Consider the following 19,882-nt stretch of genomic DNA (forward strand, 5'->3'; position numbering starts at 1 on the left):
CAGTAGTAATACTACGAAATTATGTATACTATGAAAGTATGTATACATCGCTCACTCCTTTCAAGAACGTTATAAATCAAAAGATTTTTCAAGAGATCATTTTAAAAGTTTGAAAATATAATACAATGTATTAAAAATAAATATCAAGCCACTTATTAAACTTTTTACTGTGCAACAGATCTTTTATGGTAAAACCCAAATGTTTTTCTCCATCTGTAAAATATTAAGTTTATTAAAAAAAACTTAAACAATACCTTTTCTTCAAAATGCAAAAACAACACTTTCTGCACAGTAGCGGGTAAATATTAAGTTTAAAATATGGCGCTTTTGCTGGGATATAGTACATTTTCTGAGCATTCCGAAAATATGCACAACTGAAAATTTATGATTTTTGATATATGACGTTCTTGAAAGGAGTGAGCGACATATTCATTTTTGTCAATTTATTACAGACCAAAATTTATGCGGTATAAACTATCAGATTGAAAATCCAAATGTGGAACACATAATCGCTATCCTAGTCAATACGCATTCGGCTTACATCAAACAATTTCTCAATCTCTGCAATGACATAAAACAAAGTATAGATGAAAACAAATCTATATTAGAATATCTTCAGCTCATCAAAGAGCCGTGCGATGCGATGGAGGAAGCTTCCGGCCCTGATGAAATTCCCAAACACATTTCCAAGATTTTGAATACATTTCGGTATATCTGGATGAATTCGCCATACTACAACACTACCCAACGCATGACGGACCTTTTCAACTCTCTCAGCAATCAGGTCATCATTCAGTGCTCCACGTCCATAGACCTTGATCTGTTATTCAGTGGAAAAACAAGGAAATCAATGGAAAGTGTCCGTAAATGCATAGAGTGTTGCCAGAAATACAGAGAGATCTATAATACAATTGTGGACGCTCATAACGATGTCAATCCTGGAACCTGGGACATTGAAACGGATGTCATATTCAATAATATAGACTCATTCACGCATAGGTGTATTGACATGTTAGATATTTGCAACGGAATGATAATTTTTGGCCGGTAAGTTATTCAATTTCGTAATAGGTTACTAGGGTAAGCCAATAAATTATAAGATCTTTTTTGGTAGGTATTTCATTAATTCAAAGAAAATATCCATAACATTAAGACAATGACAGTAAATATTTTATTTGTTTACAAAATTGAATGCGTTTAAAATATAAATATATTCAATTATGTAAAGAAATTATAATTTTGAGACTTCTAAATTTCATGATATCACCGTAATTGACGTTGTCTGGGTGTTATGCGAAATGGAGCCAGTTTACAAATTATAAAAAATAAATGAAATGAGTTGAAAATTATAAAATCAAAATGCAAAAGATATATGTATAAAGATATAGAATGACTTTTTCAGTTTTAGTTACAAATTAGCACTAGTAACTTTATGGTGTACAATATTTTGTATTAAGGACTAGGACAGTATGCAAATGAAATGTTTTTTTTTGTAAATGATTGTATAAGATTATATAGGTGGAACTAAAAAATGATATAGGGGAAAAAAGAGGATTTTTGTGTTAATTTATATTGGAAACAGACCCAATCCAATTTACATTTTTTAATCCACAAAATCTTAAAATGAATGGATTATGTCCATTTTGTATTCAGCACTTTAAATCTCATTATCTCCAGGGTTGAGTATGGACTAGTTTATTTCTGAATAACAACTGGCATTTTACAAACGGGACCGTCGTATTGGCACGGGGGGCGTAGGGGATGGTGCTAATGTTCATGTCTTATGGCATGGGTCGGCAACCTTTTGTTGGAAAAGGGCCAAATATTTTTCATGGGGATCAGTGCGGGCCGCACTTGCAGTAGGTATACATACAATATTTATGTACAAATATTTTAGTTTTAAAAATAAAAGTGTATATTTTAACGACATTTATTGTATTTAATAAAATCAATGAGATTCCCTTCGCTCCCTTTCTCGCTTCCTTTCACTCGATTGTGTATAATATCGTCCGTCATGTGCGTTGCGGCGAGAACCTCGCGGGCCGCACCAAGATGTCTCGCGGGCCGCAGGTTGCCGACCCATGTCTTATGGCAACAACTCAAATGTGAGATGTTTAATATATTGTCATTTAAAAAAAAAAACTGAGAACATAATAAACTATAAAAAGCACTTAGAATATTCAATACATTTAAAACATTATGCCTGGTTTTTTAAAAGGCTCTATTGTCATTTTGATTAATCCAATTATTAGTATTGATGAGGAAGAAGAAATCGCAATGCCACACTTTGGTGGAACCAGAGGAGAGGAGTTTGAGAAATTATGTGAAAAAAATGAAAAACTATTTAGAGATGCTCTCAAGAAAATAGAAGAAAGGCAAGATTCTATACTCAATGTGCACGACGTGACCTGGAACGATACCATGATAGATTTTCGGAAGACTATGAAACACATAGAGGTTAGACAAGCATATCGCTATCCTTTCAATAACGTCATATATCGAAAAACTTGATTTTTCAGGAGATCGTTTTTAAAGTTTAAAAGTTTAATAAAATTAACTTTTTACTGTGCTGTGATCATTTTAGGTAAAACGTGAATGTTTTTTCTCCATTTGAAAAATATTTCGTATGTTTAAAAAAATAAGTAAATAATACCTTTTCTTCAAAATGCAAAAACAACACTTTCTACCCTGTAGCGGGTAAATATTAAGTTAAAAATATGCCGCTTTTACTGGGATATAGTACATTTTCTGGGCATTCCAAAAACATGCACAACACACAAAATTAATGATTTTTGATATATGACATTGTTGAAAGGAGTAAGTGATATGTGAAATTAGTAAACATTTCCCATAACAGCGGAACGATGCTTTTAAAAATCCATATATTTCAGGTGTTAATAGAGAACCTTGTCAATTCTATTTTCAAAACAATAAACAATGTGGAGGAAGGAGTCAGAGTACTGTGTGCCTTGTTCTACTATAGCAAGAGAGTCAATTTGAAGAGGATATTTGAAGAAAAGACAACAGAGGCAAGGTTTTTTTAATAATTTACAAATAAACGTTCTCCAACATTTAAACTTTGAAATTTCACCACTAGATGCCAGGATATACTTCCGAAATATCAATTAATTATAAAATATTTTTTAAATCCATGTTTTCGACACATATCTGTCATTTAAATCGATATTTCGTTACTATATCCTGTCATTGAGTAGTGAAATTTCAAAGCGTAAGAGCGCTTGTCCACTACCCGGAATTCCGTGTAATTTTACCGTCCGGCATGTCAGTTAGCGTTTTAAAACGACGATTGGCTTGTGCTTTTGTCCATCTTTCTTCGGATCGGAGCTCTTGATCGGTGTGTGAACACGTTGCACGTAAATTCGATCACCCTAAACTGTCGTAGTCGTTTTCATTTTTCAAAACCGGACTGCCGGAAGGTGAAATCCCGCGTAGTGGACAAACGCCCTAAGTATAAGATTTTTTTTTGTAAGCAAAGTTGTGATTGATAACGCATGACCAAAATAGGATGCCAATATGGCATATGTAGAAGTCAGTGTTCAATTGAATAAAAAATTTTTCTTTGTCACTTGTACCTCCTTGGTCCAGTATTTAAAATTATGGTATTCAACCGAAGACAGTTGAAATCACATTCTATGTTTTAGATTTGGAACAAATTTGGAGCAGAAATAGAAGACATCAAACAAAAAATGGTAGAAGAAAGGAACAGACATCCGGGAAATTCCCCTCCGTACTCTGGCCAGGCCATTATGTTGAATATTAGAAAGAATAGACTAAATTATATCAAAAAGGTTAGTTCCATGATGGTTCATTTCATTATTCAGACAAGTCAACATCAGTAAACATTAGTATGGTCGGTCCTTTGTTTCTAAGCTATGACCTTTCCCCTTTTATAAGTGTAAGCATGAACATAGAATTTTGTAACTGGGCTTGCAGAAGTACTTATTGAGTAATCACTTACATATGTTTAAACTGATTGTCTAAACTGAAATTTTCTGAAAAGTCTATCAAAAGTAAATGAAATGTGAGTTAGGTATACAGTTATATGTTAATTTTTACATTATATCTGGTTCAATACTTAAAAAATGAAAGTGCCCATAAACTTATAGAGCACTAAAAAATTTTTTCAATTATCTGGGTCAAAAGAAGAATATTTTGGTTTTTACCAAATTTGCATACATATTTTGTAAAAATTTCTCATTACTTAATACGCATTGTTAAAAGTTATAATAATCAAATGCAAATTAATAATATTTATATCTTAACATACTTAATTTTTAATTTAAGTTTTACTTGGTAAAGACCATTATTTCTTAAAATCTATTGTGACACATGTTTCGATGACTTCCTCATCATTTTCAAAGACCGTATACCACAAAGTGACTGCCCTATCAATTAATGATATTTTTTTAAAGTTCTCAGCTTTTTTGTCAGAAATCATTTTTTTACATTCAAAGAATATTACTTAGAGACTTGTAAGGTATTTAAATAAACATATTGAAAAAACGAATGATAATTTTGCACTGTGTTTGCCAAAAATCTTTAATATAAAGACAATTATTAACTTTTTTCATATATTTATTTTGAATAAAGATATGTTTAAACATAAACAAATAAATATTAACATAGATGGAATGAATTCTGGTTCAACTTACGAATATTGCAAACATAATGTTAGGTGATGGACTCGGCGCATTGGATGATGAAATGCAGCAACTCGGCAGACATGCTGTACAAATATGAGGTGTTGATACAAGCCATCGAAGTTACAATCAAAAATATATGGACATCGTGGATAGTAAGACAAATTACTTAGAAACTACTCCAATTGCAAAACTTTACTGTTGTTTAACTCTGCATGAGTTCAATTATAATAAAAGTTTTTTATTCATAGTTTTGTATTTCCCCTCCTAAAGGCGTTTGTGTACTACACGGAATTTTACCGTCCGGCACTTCAGTTAGCATATAGAATGGATTATTGGCTTGGATTGGCTTGTGCTTTTGTCTTTCTTTCTTCGGATTGGTGTGCTTGATCGGTACGTGATCACGGTGCGCGTAAATTCGATCACGCTAAACTGTCAAAGTCGCTTTTATTTTTCAAAACCGGAATGCCGGACAATAAAATTCCGTGCAGTGCACAAGCTGCCTAAGTGTGTTAAATATCTTTTAAGGAAAATTGCAATACAGTATATTAATTTTTTTTATGACAAACTCTTTTTTTGAGACAAATTTAAGAATTTTGATGCACTAGCAGTCTTATTTATCTCTTTATATTACATTGAAGATATTTAAACACAATTTGAATTATTTTAGAAAACCATTGATGAAAATATTGTCCAAGGGCTGAACAGAACACTCGTTTGTGAAAGTATTTCTAAAAAACTTTTATTGGAGTGTAATATAGACAGGTATGAAATGAACAATAATTACTTATTAATTTTTATTTCATCATACAATTAAAAATTAAAACAATGTGCCGTCACTGAGTTTGCCCGTGCCGAGGGCACATTTTACAATATTTATTTATAAATATTATGAAAGAAAATTTGTTTATGACATGCAATCAAATACGACATGGCCGAATGATGCTATCTATTTCAGATCTACCCACATCCTTTATCCATCTTTAAATAGGTGTCTTATATTTAGTTTCTATTATTAATGACTTTATGGATAATGGAAGTAGGTTTTACCAATTTATTGCATAGTAATCAAAGTTGTTTTGATCAAAAGAAGTATGTTTTAACTTTTGTTTCATGTGTTTTTGATCACATAGTTCTATGTACCTCACCATAAAGTGTATAAATTGTGATATTAAAGTGGAGACTGACCAGAGCATTTCGTCGTAACATAATGTCGTAACATCGCTCGCGGCGAGCATCCGAAACTATGGGTGGAGCGTTTGGCTCGCTGTACTGACTGCCTGAATGCTCGCATCGTAACATGTTACGTTACGACGAAATGCTCCGGTCAATCTTCACTCTTAGAATATACATGCAATTTTGTAGCACATATCGCTCGCTCCTTTCAAGAACGTCATAAATCAAAGAACATGATTTTTCAGGAGAACGTTTTTAAGGTTTAAAAATATAACACAATTAAAAATAAATATCAAGATCTTTTTAGGTAAAACCTGAAGATTTATTATCCATTTAAAAAATATTTAGTATATTTAAAAAAAAATTTAATAATACATTTTCTTCAAAATGCAAAAACAACATTTTCTGCCCTGTAGCGGGTAAATATTGAGTTAAAAATATGCCGCTTTTGCTGGGATATAGTACATTTTCTGGGCATTCCGAAAACATGCACAACTGAAAATTGACAATTTTTGATTTATGACGTTCTTGAAAGGAGTGAGCGATATGTAGGTACACTGGCAAAAAATGTTAACTTCAAAAAATATGAAATTTTGACTTAATGATGCATATTATAAAAACGTTCTATAAACTGGCAAACTACACTAAGTAGTTTGAAATGTCATATTTATGTGGTTTCAAAAGTAAATTCAACTTTAAGTTTAATAGCAGGGTATTTTATACAGACTAAAAGCTTTAAAGAACAGGGATTTTACAGTTAACGTTTTTGCCATTATACCCACGATATGATAAAAACAATAAAAAATGTGCTGTTAAATGTTTCTAGAAATATTTTATCGCTATATACCGAAGCTTGGCACTGGCAAAACATAGATTGGGAAATACCGGCGCATGTAAACCAGGTGAGTTTATAAAGTTTTTTTTTAACCTTTCCAGGAGTACAATAATTGATGTCCGACTTTCTCTGGGAAGTGGGTTTTTTTTACATTAAAAATGTTTTTAAAGAAAAATAAAAACACAGTATCATGAAGATTTGTCCGCCTCTGTAGTGTAATGGTCAGCACGCTCGGCTACCGTTCTGGAGGTCCCGGGTTCGATTCCCAGGGGGGTCAAATAAATATAAGTGATTTTTTCACTGTAATATTTATTCAATATTACCCTGGACTGGTACCTGAAGCGGAGGGCTGATCACCTTTCCTTCGTGTGTAAACGATCAAGATAACACTGTGTTCATATGAAGCAGTGCCCTATGCACCATTGGGGTGCGGATAAGGGTTTTATTTTATTTTATCATGAAAATAGAAATTATATAAAAATAATTTCATTAAAAAAATAAAGCTCACCATCTATAGGTTTTATTTTATGACAAAGTTAAATACAAATATCCACAGACGTTATTACTATACAAATCACATCATACTAACTGACAGATAAACTTCCGACGTTCATTAGCATCAATACTTCTTTGAAAAAAATTCGCACCAATGTTCATTTACGTCCATACTCCCGGAAAGGCTAAAGTTCTTTTGTTTCAAAACTTGCAGACGGAATAAATACTATATTTATGAGTTTTTTTCTAACCTTAATCCTCACCCAATGGTTCTTAGAGCACTCGGCTGTCCAAATTTAACCTTTTCATAGCCGCAAATAAATTACGCGGCAGTGCTCAACAGGCCAAGTATTTTTTTGAAAAAAAAAAGTTGTCTAAAGATTTTTTTTTTGTTGTTTTTATTGAATTATAATTTACTTACCAAATATTATATCCCGCATCGATTGTTAGAGTTTTATTCTTGAAGTTAAACCAGTTTCAAATTTTCAGGGTTGTCACACTAAGTCGCACACGCAAGTTTTTATTAAATTTAATATTAACACACAACTATTATTTATCAATGGAATATTTTAAAATAATAAGAAAAACACAAAAAAATTGAGCAAAATAAAAACCCCTGGCGTTCAAAACAATCGATTAAAATAATCAATATTTCAAGTGTTTGAGTGGTAGCCCTAATGACATCTGTCAACTGTCAGCTGAAAGTGATACCGATAAATCACTTAAAAGTATTTAAAAACTTTATAAAATATTTTGTGACAACTTCAACTGATGGCAATGTATGTTCCGTTTTTGACAGATTGTCAATATGAGTTAAAACTGCGGAGTAATACGTCATCAAAAGTACTGACGAGATATCTCGTCTCTGGCCATACGGGCACTCCGCCATTTGCCGAGATATCTCGTCTCTGGCAACCATCGGGTTAAAACACAGTAAGGGACATTTTTTTTTGTGGTAAGTTTTTTTTGCATTTTCGGACTAAGTAGAGTCTACTTAGTCCATAAATGCAAAAAAAACGTACTACAAAAAAATGTCCCTTACTGTATTTTAAATTTGGACAGCCGCACTGCATCATAAAGAAGCATTGTTATCTAGATTGTTGAACATATGAAGGAATCGTGATCAGCCCTCCGCTTCAGGTACCAGTCCAGGGAAATATTAAATAAATATTAAAATCACTTACATTTATTTTGATTCCCTGGGGAGATCCAACTCGGTACCTCGAGTGCGGTAGCCAAACGTGCTGACCACTACACCACAGAGGAAATTTATTGGTAGATAATATTGATAAAATGTAAATTTTAGACAGTTACAAAAATGTTAAAATTAAGAGAAATTTTACCCTGATATAGGAACATTTAAATTTCAGTATAAATTATCAAGATTTGCGAAAATCACAGTTCAAGTTGTGCTTGCTACAACCGTAAATACTAGACCACAATTACACATCCCTGTCTTCTGTTAGATTTAATTGAGACAGATTGCTGTAGCGCTAGATTAAACTAGAAGCAATCGCAGAGAGCTAGCTATGTGCTTTGGATATGGGGAATAGATATTTCAAAAATTTGTATCGAAATTTAGTTGATACAAATTTAAAAAATATCTATCATGCCGCTTCCCGCAGGGGTAGGCAGAAGGGATAAAACGCCACACCACTCTGTCTTTGCAAACAATCTTCGCCTCTTCCACATTCTTGCAGCTCCTCATACATCTTGATGTCATGTCGTTTTTCCGTTACCTATGTCTACATGGCAAATACAAATTAGTCATTTTTATTATTCTTCTTCTTTTAACCCTTCTCTGCACCCAATGGTGCATAGGGCACTGCATCATACTGACGCAGTGTTATCTTGAACATTTCTTACATGAATGCAAGGTGATCACTCCTGTGCTTCAGGAACCAGTCCAGGGTAATGTTAAATAAATATTAGAGTGTAAAATCGCTAATATTTATTTTCCACCCACCCTGGGAATCGACCTCTGACCTCCAGCACGGTAGCTAAACACGTTGACCATTACACATACCCGGCGATTATTCCGAATCCTGACCTGACCGCTTTCAAATATTTGAAATACTTGGTCATGCTAAGATTTTCTCGGTCTTCCTCTGGTTCTATTACCAATCACATTAGCCTCATAAATTTGTTTTGCAATTCTTTCTTCACTCATTCGATTCACATGCCCAAACCATCTCAACATACTTTTATTAATTTGACTGATGATGCTTATCTCGGCCTTGCATTCTTTCCTTGTGTCACCATTCAAACATCTATTATGCATTTTACCACACACTCATCTGAGAGAACGTATTCAGTCTGCTTTCATCCTTCTTTATATAGTTTATTAAGTGCCATTTGATTGAATTGGAGTTTACACAATATTCTTCTGCAAATAGTTTTGTGCTGACCCTGCATAAAACCGATGACAATGATGATAAAATGTTTGCATTTTAAAACCACTATTTACCGAGTGACGTTTTTTTCTAGATATTTGTAAAGGGTAAAGACATTCTTTATGTGTATGAAAGTGTCCTGGCCATTGTCAAAGGATACAACCAAATTATTCTATACTTATCGGAAGAGGAGAGGGAGCTTTTCAAACCGTTAATTGATGTAAGTACACTTATTTCATCATTTTTTTACATATGAGAATGCAAAAACAAAAGGCTAAACTGCATTTTGTGAACACCCAGTGTGGCATCTAGTTTACAAACTAAAGTCTCTATGAAAAATGTATTAGCTTGCAAACGGAATTTCAATCTGAACATTGTTATTGAATATCTGTAGTTCTAAAAACTAGAGCTGTTTACAAGCAATATATAATCAATAAGCTCAAAAGTAGTCTTATACAATTCGCTCACTCCTTTCAAGAACGTCATAAATCAAGAAACTTGATTTTTCAGGAGAACGTTTTTAAAGTTTAAAAAATAATACAAAGTATTAAAAATAAATATCAAGACACTTATTGAACTTTTCACTGTGCAACAGATCTTTTTAGGTAAAACCTGAAGGTTTCTTCTCCATTTGAAAAACATTTAGTATATTACAAAAAATAATTGAACAATACCTTTTATTCAAAATACAAAAACAACACTTTCTGCCCTGCAGTGGGTAAATATTAAGTTAAAAATGTGCCACTTTTTCTGGGTTATAGTACATTTTTTGGGCATTCCGAAAACATGCACAACTGAAAATTGACCATTTTTGATTTATGACGTTCTTGAAAGGAGTGAGCGAATTGTTTAATTTTATATTGAAGACATCATGCTATTTTACAAAGTTAATACCAAATCAATAAATAATATGGTTTTAATATAATATGGCTGATTATCTGAAAGTACTCGAAAACAAAATAAGAAAAAATATGAAAAACTGAAAAATAACATTTTCATATTAATACATTAAAAACTTATCATTATCATTTATATATTAGTTTTTCTAGTACCGATTAAACATATTTGTGGTGGGTCTTTGACTAAAAACATGAATTGACTGCTCACTGCATGGAAGACAATGTCCGTTTAAAGCTCAGATTCCCAAGTGGTCTATACGGACCTCCAGGGGTCAATTTTTACTTGCTAAAGGTTGACAAATAAATCCTTATAAAGTGAGTAGCATTGCATCAGCTGTAAAAAGCGCATTGGACATGAATAGGTTTGCAGAAATTCAATACTTAGTATATAGAGCAATGATACTCAACCTTTTTTTCTTCGGGCCGCATATATATATTTGTAAAGCTACGCAGGCCGCAACACTATACTGGTATGACAAAAAATATCATGAAACCCACCACCCCAGTTTTTTTGGAAAACCATTTGAGATTTATAAAAATATGACCAAAACAGAATAATAATAGCGCGCACATTTGTCTGTCAAATGTTTGTTTTTTGGGAATAAATCTAGCGTGTGCAGTAGCAACACTCTTATACCAGATCTGATGTTGACACGACAACGACCATCCTCTTCGGGTTTCCATGTCACGTCAAAGTCGAAATAAATCTCAAGATAAACGATTCTATATTTATAGAATGCCAGATTTTGTAAATCATGTTCATGATAATAAATGTGTTGGGGGCCGCACAAAAAAGCTTGGCGGGCCGCAGGTTGAGTATGGCTGATATAGAGGGTCTGTGGGGAAAAAAAGGCAAATGGTATAGGGGGCAAAAGATTTGGAAACTTCGTTGTAAAGTTACATAATTTGCTATGCTGAGTTTTCGATAACAAATTTTATTACTTTGGAACAAGACCTCACACAACCACAAACGTGTAACAAGATAAATTAAAAATATCACAGAGGATCCATTAAATGTAAACTTTGAATGTTTACAATAGGCACTGATCCAAATGTTCATTCATTTGGGACTCTTCAATCAAGAAGTAGCAACAAGGGCAGGTAACTTTGGTTCCGCTGGAGTTATACTCCGACGTTTCGTCTATATCATCAACCGTATCATCGTCGACTTGCGTTGTATCTAAATTGGTCGAGGTATTCATAAAGTCGTCTCCGAGAAAGGTTTTAGAGATGCATTCTTCTAAATGTTCGTTAGCTTCGTTTCTACTTATGAGCTTATTGCACCCCGGACAGTTGCAGTAATCGTCGGGCTCCAAGTCTGCGGGTGGAGATACATCGGTAAAGGAAGTGGAACTGTCATCTAGTTGTAACCCGCTAAAGTTCATTTTTGAGGGAGTATTTGTATTAAGCGAAGTACCGGGACAAGGCTCTTGACCGTCGATATCGGTCAAATCGATGACCGTCGAATCGGTGAGTTTTTTACTCTCTGGAAAGTGTGTCAAGTCGATTACGTCCGATGAATCTAACAAAACATTGCTGTCATTAAACTCGTCGTTTCCTATGCACAGCTGAATGTGACTGTCCATCTGCGACGCGGACACAGATTTGCCGCAAATAGGACAGTTTTGTAATGAGACTTTTTGAATTTTAGAAGCCTTCTCCCATTTATCAGTTCCTGGATGACTCGACTTAAAATTGGTCGATTGAAGGGTAAAGCCTTTTCCGTACAGATCGCTTAAAATATTATTACAGTCCTTGAGCATTTCCGGAGGTAGACTATAATACAACGAATGGGACTGGGGATTGAGTACCACGGTAGGAGGTTTATTATTTGTAGCCTCTTGTTCGGAACTTCTGACTCCAGTTTCAATCTTCATCATCTTAGGAGGTTTGTCGTCATCGATGCTTGTTTCATTTGCACGTTTATTTCGATTTGGATATTTGTTCGCCCAATGATTTCTTACTGTATTTAAAGTATCATCTGACTTTGATGGACTTTTACCGATGGACAAATTATTTTTATTATTAATAGAAATTAATGTAACGTCGGCTGCAATTTTCTTGTTTTCATTATTTCCCGTGATTAAATTTGCACTGGAACCGGTTGATAGGTAATTATCTAAAGATTTTTTTGGTTTACTTATCGGTAAAGTTGTTTTGTTTTCCGAAATGTTTCCTGTGCTGTTACGCACCGGCGAAAGAACACCCTTCGAGTTTATATATTTTCTTATATCGGGTTTAGTTTTAGTTTTGACAGGTTTAGATTTCTTTTCCGGTTCCTTGATCTTGATGAAGGTGCCGCCGCAGCTGTGGCGATGGCGCTCCCACCAGAAGTCCGAAGGTCCGGGAGCTCGGTTCCTGGACCGCCGAACAATGCCGAAGTACGGCCTTTGGGTTTGACAAGGGCCGTTACATCTCCACCAGTGAGTTTGATATAACTTCACCTGGAATAAAATATGGTTGAGGCTATATCCACGCTGTTGTAGAGAGGCGTCTGTCATTGTAAAATGAATTAGAAAGCGGTGTTTTGTGTATGTACATTCATAATGATACAATGAGGTGTCGCTTAACCCTTCCCTTACGGTGTTAAAACTTCCGCGTGCACCGGTGATATGTACTTTGTACAGCATGTGAAAATGTGATTTAAAAACGGGAAAAATGTAAATATTCCTAAATGTTGCTTTTACTGACCATAAAGTAAATAGTTGAAGTTTAAATCTATCAATTTTGTAATGTTAGCTCTGGTAAGTACCTAAAAAAGAGAAAAAAATACATCGTAATTAGCCGCCATAGCTAGTGTAGCGACACGACCACCCTGAACTTGTGCGCAGCTAAAATGAGATCGTCGGAAACAGTATGAAGCCGCGTGCGCGTGTACGTAAAGTGCGGCACGCATCCATACTCTGAGAAACGTTTGTGTATTTGTGATTCCCTATCCCTGATTTTTTTTATATAATTTAATTATTTCCATCGCTGAAAATGAATAACTTTATTTTAAAATACTTTTAAGTAACACGTAAAAGTATTACGGAGGAATACAAAAATTCTGAGCCCGTATCTATTATATTTTATATTGATATTCCCATTTTTAAAGTCAAGTTGTACTAAATACATATCACCAGGAGGGGAAGGTTAACAATATACTTTTGGGGTGCATTTATCTGATCTAATTGAATCGTAATGGATAAATCAATGTTAAATGAGGACTCACCTCTTCATTGAAGCTGTGGTATATCGTAATGTTGATGTTGGCCGCCCTGTTGATTCGGTGCATGTGCTGCTGGAAATTAGGTCCGTGCCCGTCCCTGTCTCGGTCATTGTTGGTCAGAAACAAGTAAGCGTGGATCATTTCGTGTAACAGCGTTTCCACCAAGTCCTTTCTAGGCCTAAGTTTTAGTAGAGGTTCGCTGAGGGCGATGTCGCAAGCCCCCAATCCTTTTTGGTACCTGGAAGTGAGTTTCAAAATGTCACTTCTTCAATTTACAGTAGATACTCAATGAAACGGGAATAGGCCTTAGTTTTAGGCAATGTCACAAGCCTTCAATCTTCTTTGGTACCTGAAAGTATTTTTTTAAAAGATATTTGTGTTTTTATTATTTATAAAAATACTTCAATTTCATATTATTTCTGTGAATTTAAGCGTTTCAAAATGTCAGTATCTACTGTAGATTGACTTCTTCAATCTACAGTAGATACTGAATGAACCGGGAAAGAGCAAAGATATTACAAAAATAAGTCCATTCGAAATAATTACCCGTTATCCGAGTATGTAAAGCCACATTCGTTTATCTTGACATACAATCTAGCTACATCTAGTCATACATGATCTTTTGGCACGCCAGATTTCAAATTTTTATTGATTTGGTTGTGCCAAGTCTTTTTTGGCCACACTCTCCTATACTCTCTTAGTCGTTCTCTCATCATCCACTCGCTCCACACGCACCCCAAACAAACTTTCATAATCTTTTCAATTATCCCCAACTCAGCCCAGCACACATTACTAATGTCGTCATTTTGAAATTTGTCATAAATTGATTTTGCACACATTAATAATGATAAATAAACATAATTTCTTGACATAGATGAAGAAGAATATGGAAGTCTGGGTATTTACAGGGCTTACGACCCACTCAGGCTTGGTTAAGTGATCACTTTACAAACGTTTAACATTCACCAATTCTGCCCATGATTATAACCAAATTACTTGAATTTTCGAAACATTTAGATATATTGATCAAACTCGTAACACAGTATGCGTGAGTTCACAATAGCCATTTATGGTGGGGTGACGAAGGGTCTTATTAAGTAGACTCTTTCCATTTATATGTGAGGTCCGAATCTGTGAACAAGTATTTGGACACACTAAAAATGTTGTAAATAAAAAATAAATTCCAGTTAATTATAATCCAGGGTATATAATTTCCAATTTTTAAAAACCTGCATTTATAGATGTTAAAATTACTGGCAATATTTTGAGTGTGTCCAAATCTTTATACACAAATACTGAATTTCACCCTCAAGGGATTGCTATCCTGATGTTTGTAATGTACTTATTTAAATTCAGAAAAATATCACAAAAAATTTAAAAATATCGACTAAATTACTAAGAATTAACAGATGGGGGTTCAAACTATCATGAAAATAATGACATAGGCATGCAGAAATTCCAAAAATCTGAATAAACACATATTCACTATCATGGATTTAAAATAGTGAATTTCAGTAATCAGCACTTGGCACTCCTAAATGCCTTAATTTTTTTTTACCTAGCACCAATTATTGATTCACAAAATTGATATAAAAAAGGAGTCTCACATTGGTTCTGTATTGTAACATTGAAGTGTGTATAATTTTTTGAAATTGAGCTATATTATATCAAGCTACACTTGACATAGGAGTGATAAGGGTTGAATAAACTACCTGATAACAGGTTGTAAACCCTGTGAATGCCTGGACTTCCATTTTCCCTTCACAAAAAAATATTTGACTCTGTTAACACATTGGTTAAGGTGAAGTTTGTTGGAGAAATGTAATTTGATGCGGGCGATATAAAAAGGAAAAAGAAAGGAGTAACATTTAGCCAAATTTTTAAACTAGAAAAGAATCTATATTTTTGTATGATAGTGACATCTATCCGCTACACAGCAAAGCTAAAATTATGAGAAATTAGACATTTCAGACTTTTTTTTTGTACATATGAAATTTAAGGTAGCCGAAATGCACAAAAATGTGCACAATGCCGCAACATACCTACAGATTATGTTTTGTACTGACATTTCTTGGTGGAACTGCATTTTATATAATAAAATAACAACTATTTAGTTTTTTCCATACTTATTTTATTTGACCAGTGACCGGGTTTTGTAGTTACCAACATCTGATCATCTGGCTTCCGAAATTATGTGCACACCACCGTAAAATAAGGTTTCTGAAACTCACAAATATGTGCACGCCGTAAACAATGCGTAAAGATACACAGGGGCTCAAGTATACCACTCCGCTCTAAGCCCCGAAGTGTCTACGATAGATGCCTTTGAGTTAGTAACGTTTACCGATAATTATTTGTAAATGAGAAGACACACCTACAAATTCCCGCGCAGGAGTACATAACTTTACTCCAACGAACAACCACACTAGCTAATTTGCCCCAGAAGAAGTTTTTGTTGAATTGCACGAAAAGTGCGTGAACATTCGGAGTCGGGTCCACTAGCTCCCACGACGGGCTACCCAAATTTGATGTGACCTGTGACTTGACAGGAGTAACAGGAGCATTATAGTTGGACGTGTTTTTTTCGTTAATTCTGTCATATTGCTCCTGCAGTTGTAATGCCAATGCATAATCTCTGTCCACACTCATTTTGAGATAAAATATTTCACGTTACTTTTTACAACGGCTCATTTATAGTCGTTTTATAAATAAATACATAACACAGCCTAATAAACAGTGAGAATTTCGTAAAATTTTCACACCATTTGACAATTCAAATATTCCATACACAGACTAACTATTTATATAAAGACCGCCAACTACCTCGATTTTTTATGGCTGGAAGTGATATTCGCCAGCGGCCGGAAGTGACGTAAACGGCTACTAGTACTAAGCTCCCGGCTGGGCGTGACTTCGCCGCGGCTGAATGTCGAATCCACCCGCCGAAATATTTGTCATTAATTTTTCAGGTTAAATGGTATTGATATTGAAATTTGTTGTATTACATATTTTCAAAATTATAATATTAATATTACAAAGAAGATATTTCACTATCTAAATTTATTTATTTCAGTGTAAACAAAAATAGAAAGGTCACGGCTAAAACGCGACATTTATAAAAAGAGTTTAGGCGTTTAGTTGAGTTCAAAAGTTCAGTTTAATAATGGTTACTCAACTCAGCCGTACAACGGTAAATGGTAATGGTAATTTTTTTGACTTACTATAATATACAATATATAAAATTCCAGAAAACACAATATTTTAAAAGGACAGAAGGAGTGTCCACCACTTCCTGAAGTTATGTTTCTTATCGGGGGTGCCAGCGCCCCTTTCTGGACGTTTTGGAAGTCTGGCTAGGCGTTTTTAAAATTTTCGCATTTGGGGGGTGCTGCAGAAGGGAGCGGGAGGTTCAAGGGAACGTTGTGTCAATAAAGAAAAACTACACTTTCATACGCAAAATTTAACTTTAACTTTGGCATAATACTCAATATTATCAAGTTCTTCATATAAAACAAGGGCCCATTAAAAAAGACATATAGTATCATAGCCACATTAATGCCCTTATCGAAGATATGATAATACATTATTAGATTAAAACCAATATTTTTAGCTTTTCCACTTTTTTATTTGACCAGCGACCGGGTTTCGTCGTTACCGACATCATCAGATCCAGTCTGATGATGTCGGTAACGACGAAACCCGGTCGCTGGTCAAATAAAAAAGTGGAAAAGCTAAAAATATTGGTTTTAATCTAATAATAAATTAAAAATGCAATTCCATCACGAAGTGTCAGTGGATAATATAAATCTATATGATAATACGGTTCAAAGACTAACAGGAACTTTTGATATCAGCTTGGTTAATCAATCCATTTTTATCAGACGTAGAAAGTGTTAGTCCAAATTTAAAAGAGTAATTTATTGATCTGCAAAATGACTGTGAAGCAAAAATAATATTTTATGTATTAATTTTAAATCAAACACAGATTTTTTGAGTCTACTAAGTTGTATTTTATTAATAAAAAACACATAAAAATTATACTGTGACAATTGTTTCGCCTTGTTAGGGCATTATCAAACGAATGATAATTCATGGATAACGAATGGTCATTCGTTTGATAATGCCCTAACAAGGCGAAACAATTGTCACAGTATAATTTTTTATGTGTTTTTTATTAATAAAATACAACTTAGTAGACTCAAAAAATCTGTGTTTGATTTAAAATTAATACATAAATTAAAATGGAGTTCTACAAATTAAACGCCAAGTCAATAAATAAACCAAAATAATATGTAATCAATGTGTTTATATTGATTTTTGGGTACGTTTTCGTCATCAATACCTAATTCTGTGGGAAGAATTGAAATTACCTATAATAGCCTTTCTATCTTCATATTTAGAAGAGAAAGGTTTTAGTGCAGTAATGCATATATTAAAAAAAAAACGCGAAATTGATTACAAATAACCCGAAGAGGAGATAAACTTTAACCAAATAAAACGAAATTGGCGCAATCTCATGACGCTCAAGGATCTCTTTAATTTTTTTAAGTAAGAAAAAAAAAAATTTAAGTTACATGTTTTATTTAAAATTAAAAAAGGTGTTTTATTGTGTATTTCGCAATAATTTTTATTTGTAGAAGGAAATCCATCGCATAAATACTTACAGGTAAGTAGGTAGTGGGTACGTAAATACATACATAGAGAAAAGTGTAGTGTAGTGTTAAAAATTTATAAAAGCATATGCAGACACGGATCAATAATTTTATCTTTAAAAAATCCTAATGAATTCCGGCAGACCGAAAAAGATTAATAAAGATGTTTAAGGCATTGAAAATAAAAATAGACGTATAAAACATATAAAAATAGAAAATAAAAATTAATCAAAGCAGATGTATGTAGAGGAATAGAGCAAATCTCAAAGCGAAATCGATTTCCTAACAATATCATGGCAACAGTAAAAATATAAAAAAATATTGCAAGCAACATAATAAAACCGTAATCGATGCTCCCGGCTGAAGGTACTTAGCTCCCGGCTGGGCGCGGCCGGATCCACCCGGCGAAATTTTTACCATTAATTTTTCAGGCCAAATGATATTTATATTAAAATTTGTTTTATTACATATTAACATAATTATAATATCAATATTAAAAAAAGGAATTTTATAACCAACATTTATTTATTTCATTGTAAACAAAAATATAGAGGTCACGGCTAAAACGCGACATTTATGAAAAGAGTTCAGGCAATTAGTAGTTTCTAAACTCAGCCGCTGAATGATAAATTACATTCGAACCCTTTTTACTTATTCGTCACTCGCCGAATTGCTAAAATATTTTTCTTTTTTTTTATTCTACGGTCTTTCTTATTGAGGCTTCTGTTCAAATAATCAGACTTATTAGCTTTTTTTAATGTAAAATAATATATATTTATATATATATATATATATATATATATATATATATATATATATATATATATATATATATATATATATATATATATATATATATATATATATATATATATATATATATATATATAAATATATAAATATATATATATATATATATATATATATATATATATATATATATATATATATATATATATATATATATATATATATATATATATATACATATATATATATATACATATATATATATATACATATATATATATATACATATATATATATATATATATATATATATATATATATATATATATATATATATATATATATATATATATATATATATATATAAATATTTATATATATATATATATATATATATATATAAATATATATATATATATTTATATATATATATATATATATATATATATATATATATTTATATATATATACATTTATATATATATATATATATATATCTATATATATATATATGTAAATATATATATATATATATATATATATATATATATATATATATATATATATATATATATATATATATATATATATATATATATATATATATATATATATATATATATATATATATATTTATTTTTTTTATATATATATATGTATATATTAATAAATATTTTATAAAAACATATATATACATTTATACATATTTTTTTATATATTCACTAAATATTACACACTCAAACTTGTGTGATACATCGCAATCGATACAATGCTTTTAAATAAAAACAAAAAAGAGAATTTTCAAATGACTAT

The 19,882-nt window shown here is 32.5% G+C and overlaps 2 protein-coding genes across 4 annotated transcripts in view; one reads left to right on the forward strand and one right to left on the reverse strand.

The window, feature by feature from the left end:
- Positions 1 to 19,882, forward strand: part of kl-2 (dynein heavy chain 2, axonemal kl-2) — a 101,043-nt gene that overhangs the window by 5,472 nt on the left and 75,689 nt on the right. For both annotated transcript variants that reach the window (XM_088277130.1, XM_088277131.1), the window contains exons 4-11: positions 453 to 1,047; positions 2,253 to 2,457; positions 2,892 to 3,029; positions 3,663 to 3,809; positions 4,697 to 4,816; positions 5,332 to 5,426; positions 6,664 to 6,739; positions 9,655 to 9,780. In XM_088277130.1, coding sequence (XP_088133256.1) covers positions 453 to 1,047; positions 2,253 to 2,457; positions 2,892 to 3,029; positions 3,663 to 3,809; positions 4,697 to 4,816; positions 5,332 to 5,426; positions 6,664 to 6,739; positions 9,655 to 9,780 — 1,502 coding nt within the window. The remainder of the gene's footprint in view (positions 1 to 452; positions 1,048 to 2,252; positions 2,458 to 2,891; positions 3,030 to 3,662; positions 3,810 to 4,696; positions 4,817 to 5,331; positions 5,427 to 6,663; positions 6,740 to 9,654; positions 9,781 to 19,882) is intronic.
- Positions 11,379 to 16,454, reverse strand: mh (DNA-dependent metalloprotease SPRTN). 2 transcript variants are annotated; one of them, XM_088277132.1, is made up of 3 exons: positions 16,042 to 16,454; positions 13,671 to 13,905; positions 11,379 to 12,903 (listed from the first exon to the last, which is right to left on the reverse strand). In XM_088277132.1, the coding sequence occupies exons 1-3, from the start codon at positions 16,314 to 16,316 to the stop codon at positions 11,491 to 11,493; spliced, it is 1,923 nt and encodes a 640-aa protein (XP_088133258.1). In that variant the 5' UTR covers positions 16,317 to 16,454; the 3' UTR covers positions 11,379 to 11,490. The 2 variants fall into 2 exon arrangements, with proteins under 2 accessions (XP_088133258.1, XP_088133259.1); XM_088277133.1 differs by having other exon boundaries at positions 13,671 to 14,821; positions 14,958 to 16,454.

Source organism: Brachycentrus maculatus, unplaced genomic scaffold, assembly GCF_059751285.1.
Source record: "Brachycentrus maculatus isolate JH-2025_06_01 unplaced genomic scaffold, ASM5975128v1 h1tg000039l, whole genome shotgun sequence".
NCBI classification, from domain to species: Eukaryota; Metazoa; Arthropoda; class Insecta; order Trichoptera; family Brachycentridae; genus Brachycentrus; species Brachycentrus maculatus.

Coding starts and splice junctions, on each gene's coding strand:
- mh (XM_088277132.1), bottom strand. CDS start 16,316: ATGAGTGTGGACAGAGATTATGCATTGGCATTACAACTGCAGGAGCAA. Junction 13,906..16,041: donor TCCTGCGCGGGAATTTGTAG/GTGTGTCTTCTC, acceptor ACTCACTTCCAG/GTACCAAAAAGGATTGGGGG. Junction 12,904..13,670: donor ACCACAGCTTCAATGAAGAG/GTGAGTCCTCAT, acceptor ATTTTATTCCAG/GTGAAGTTATATCAAACTCA.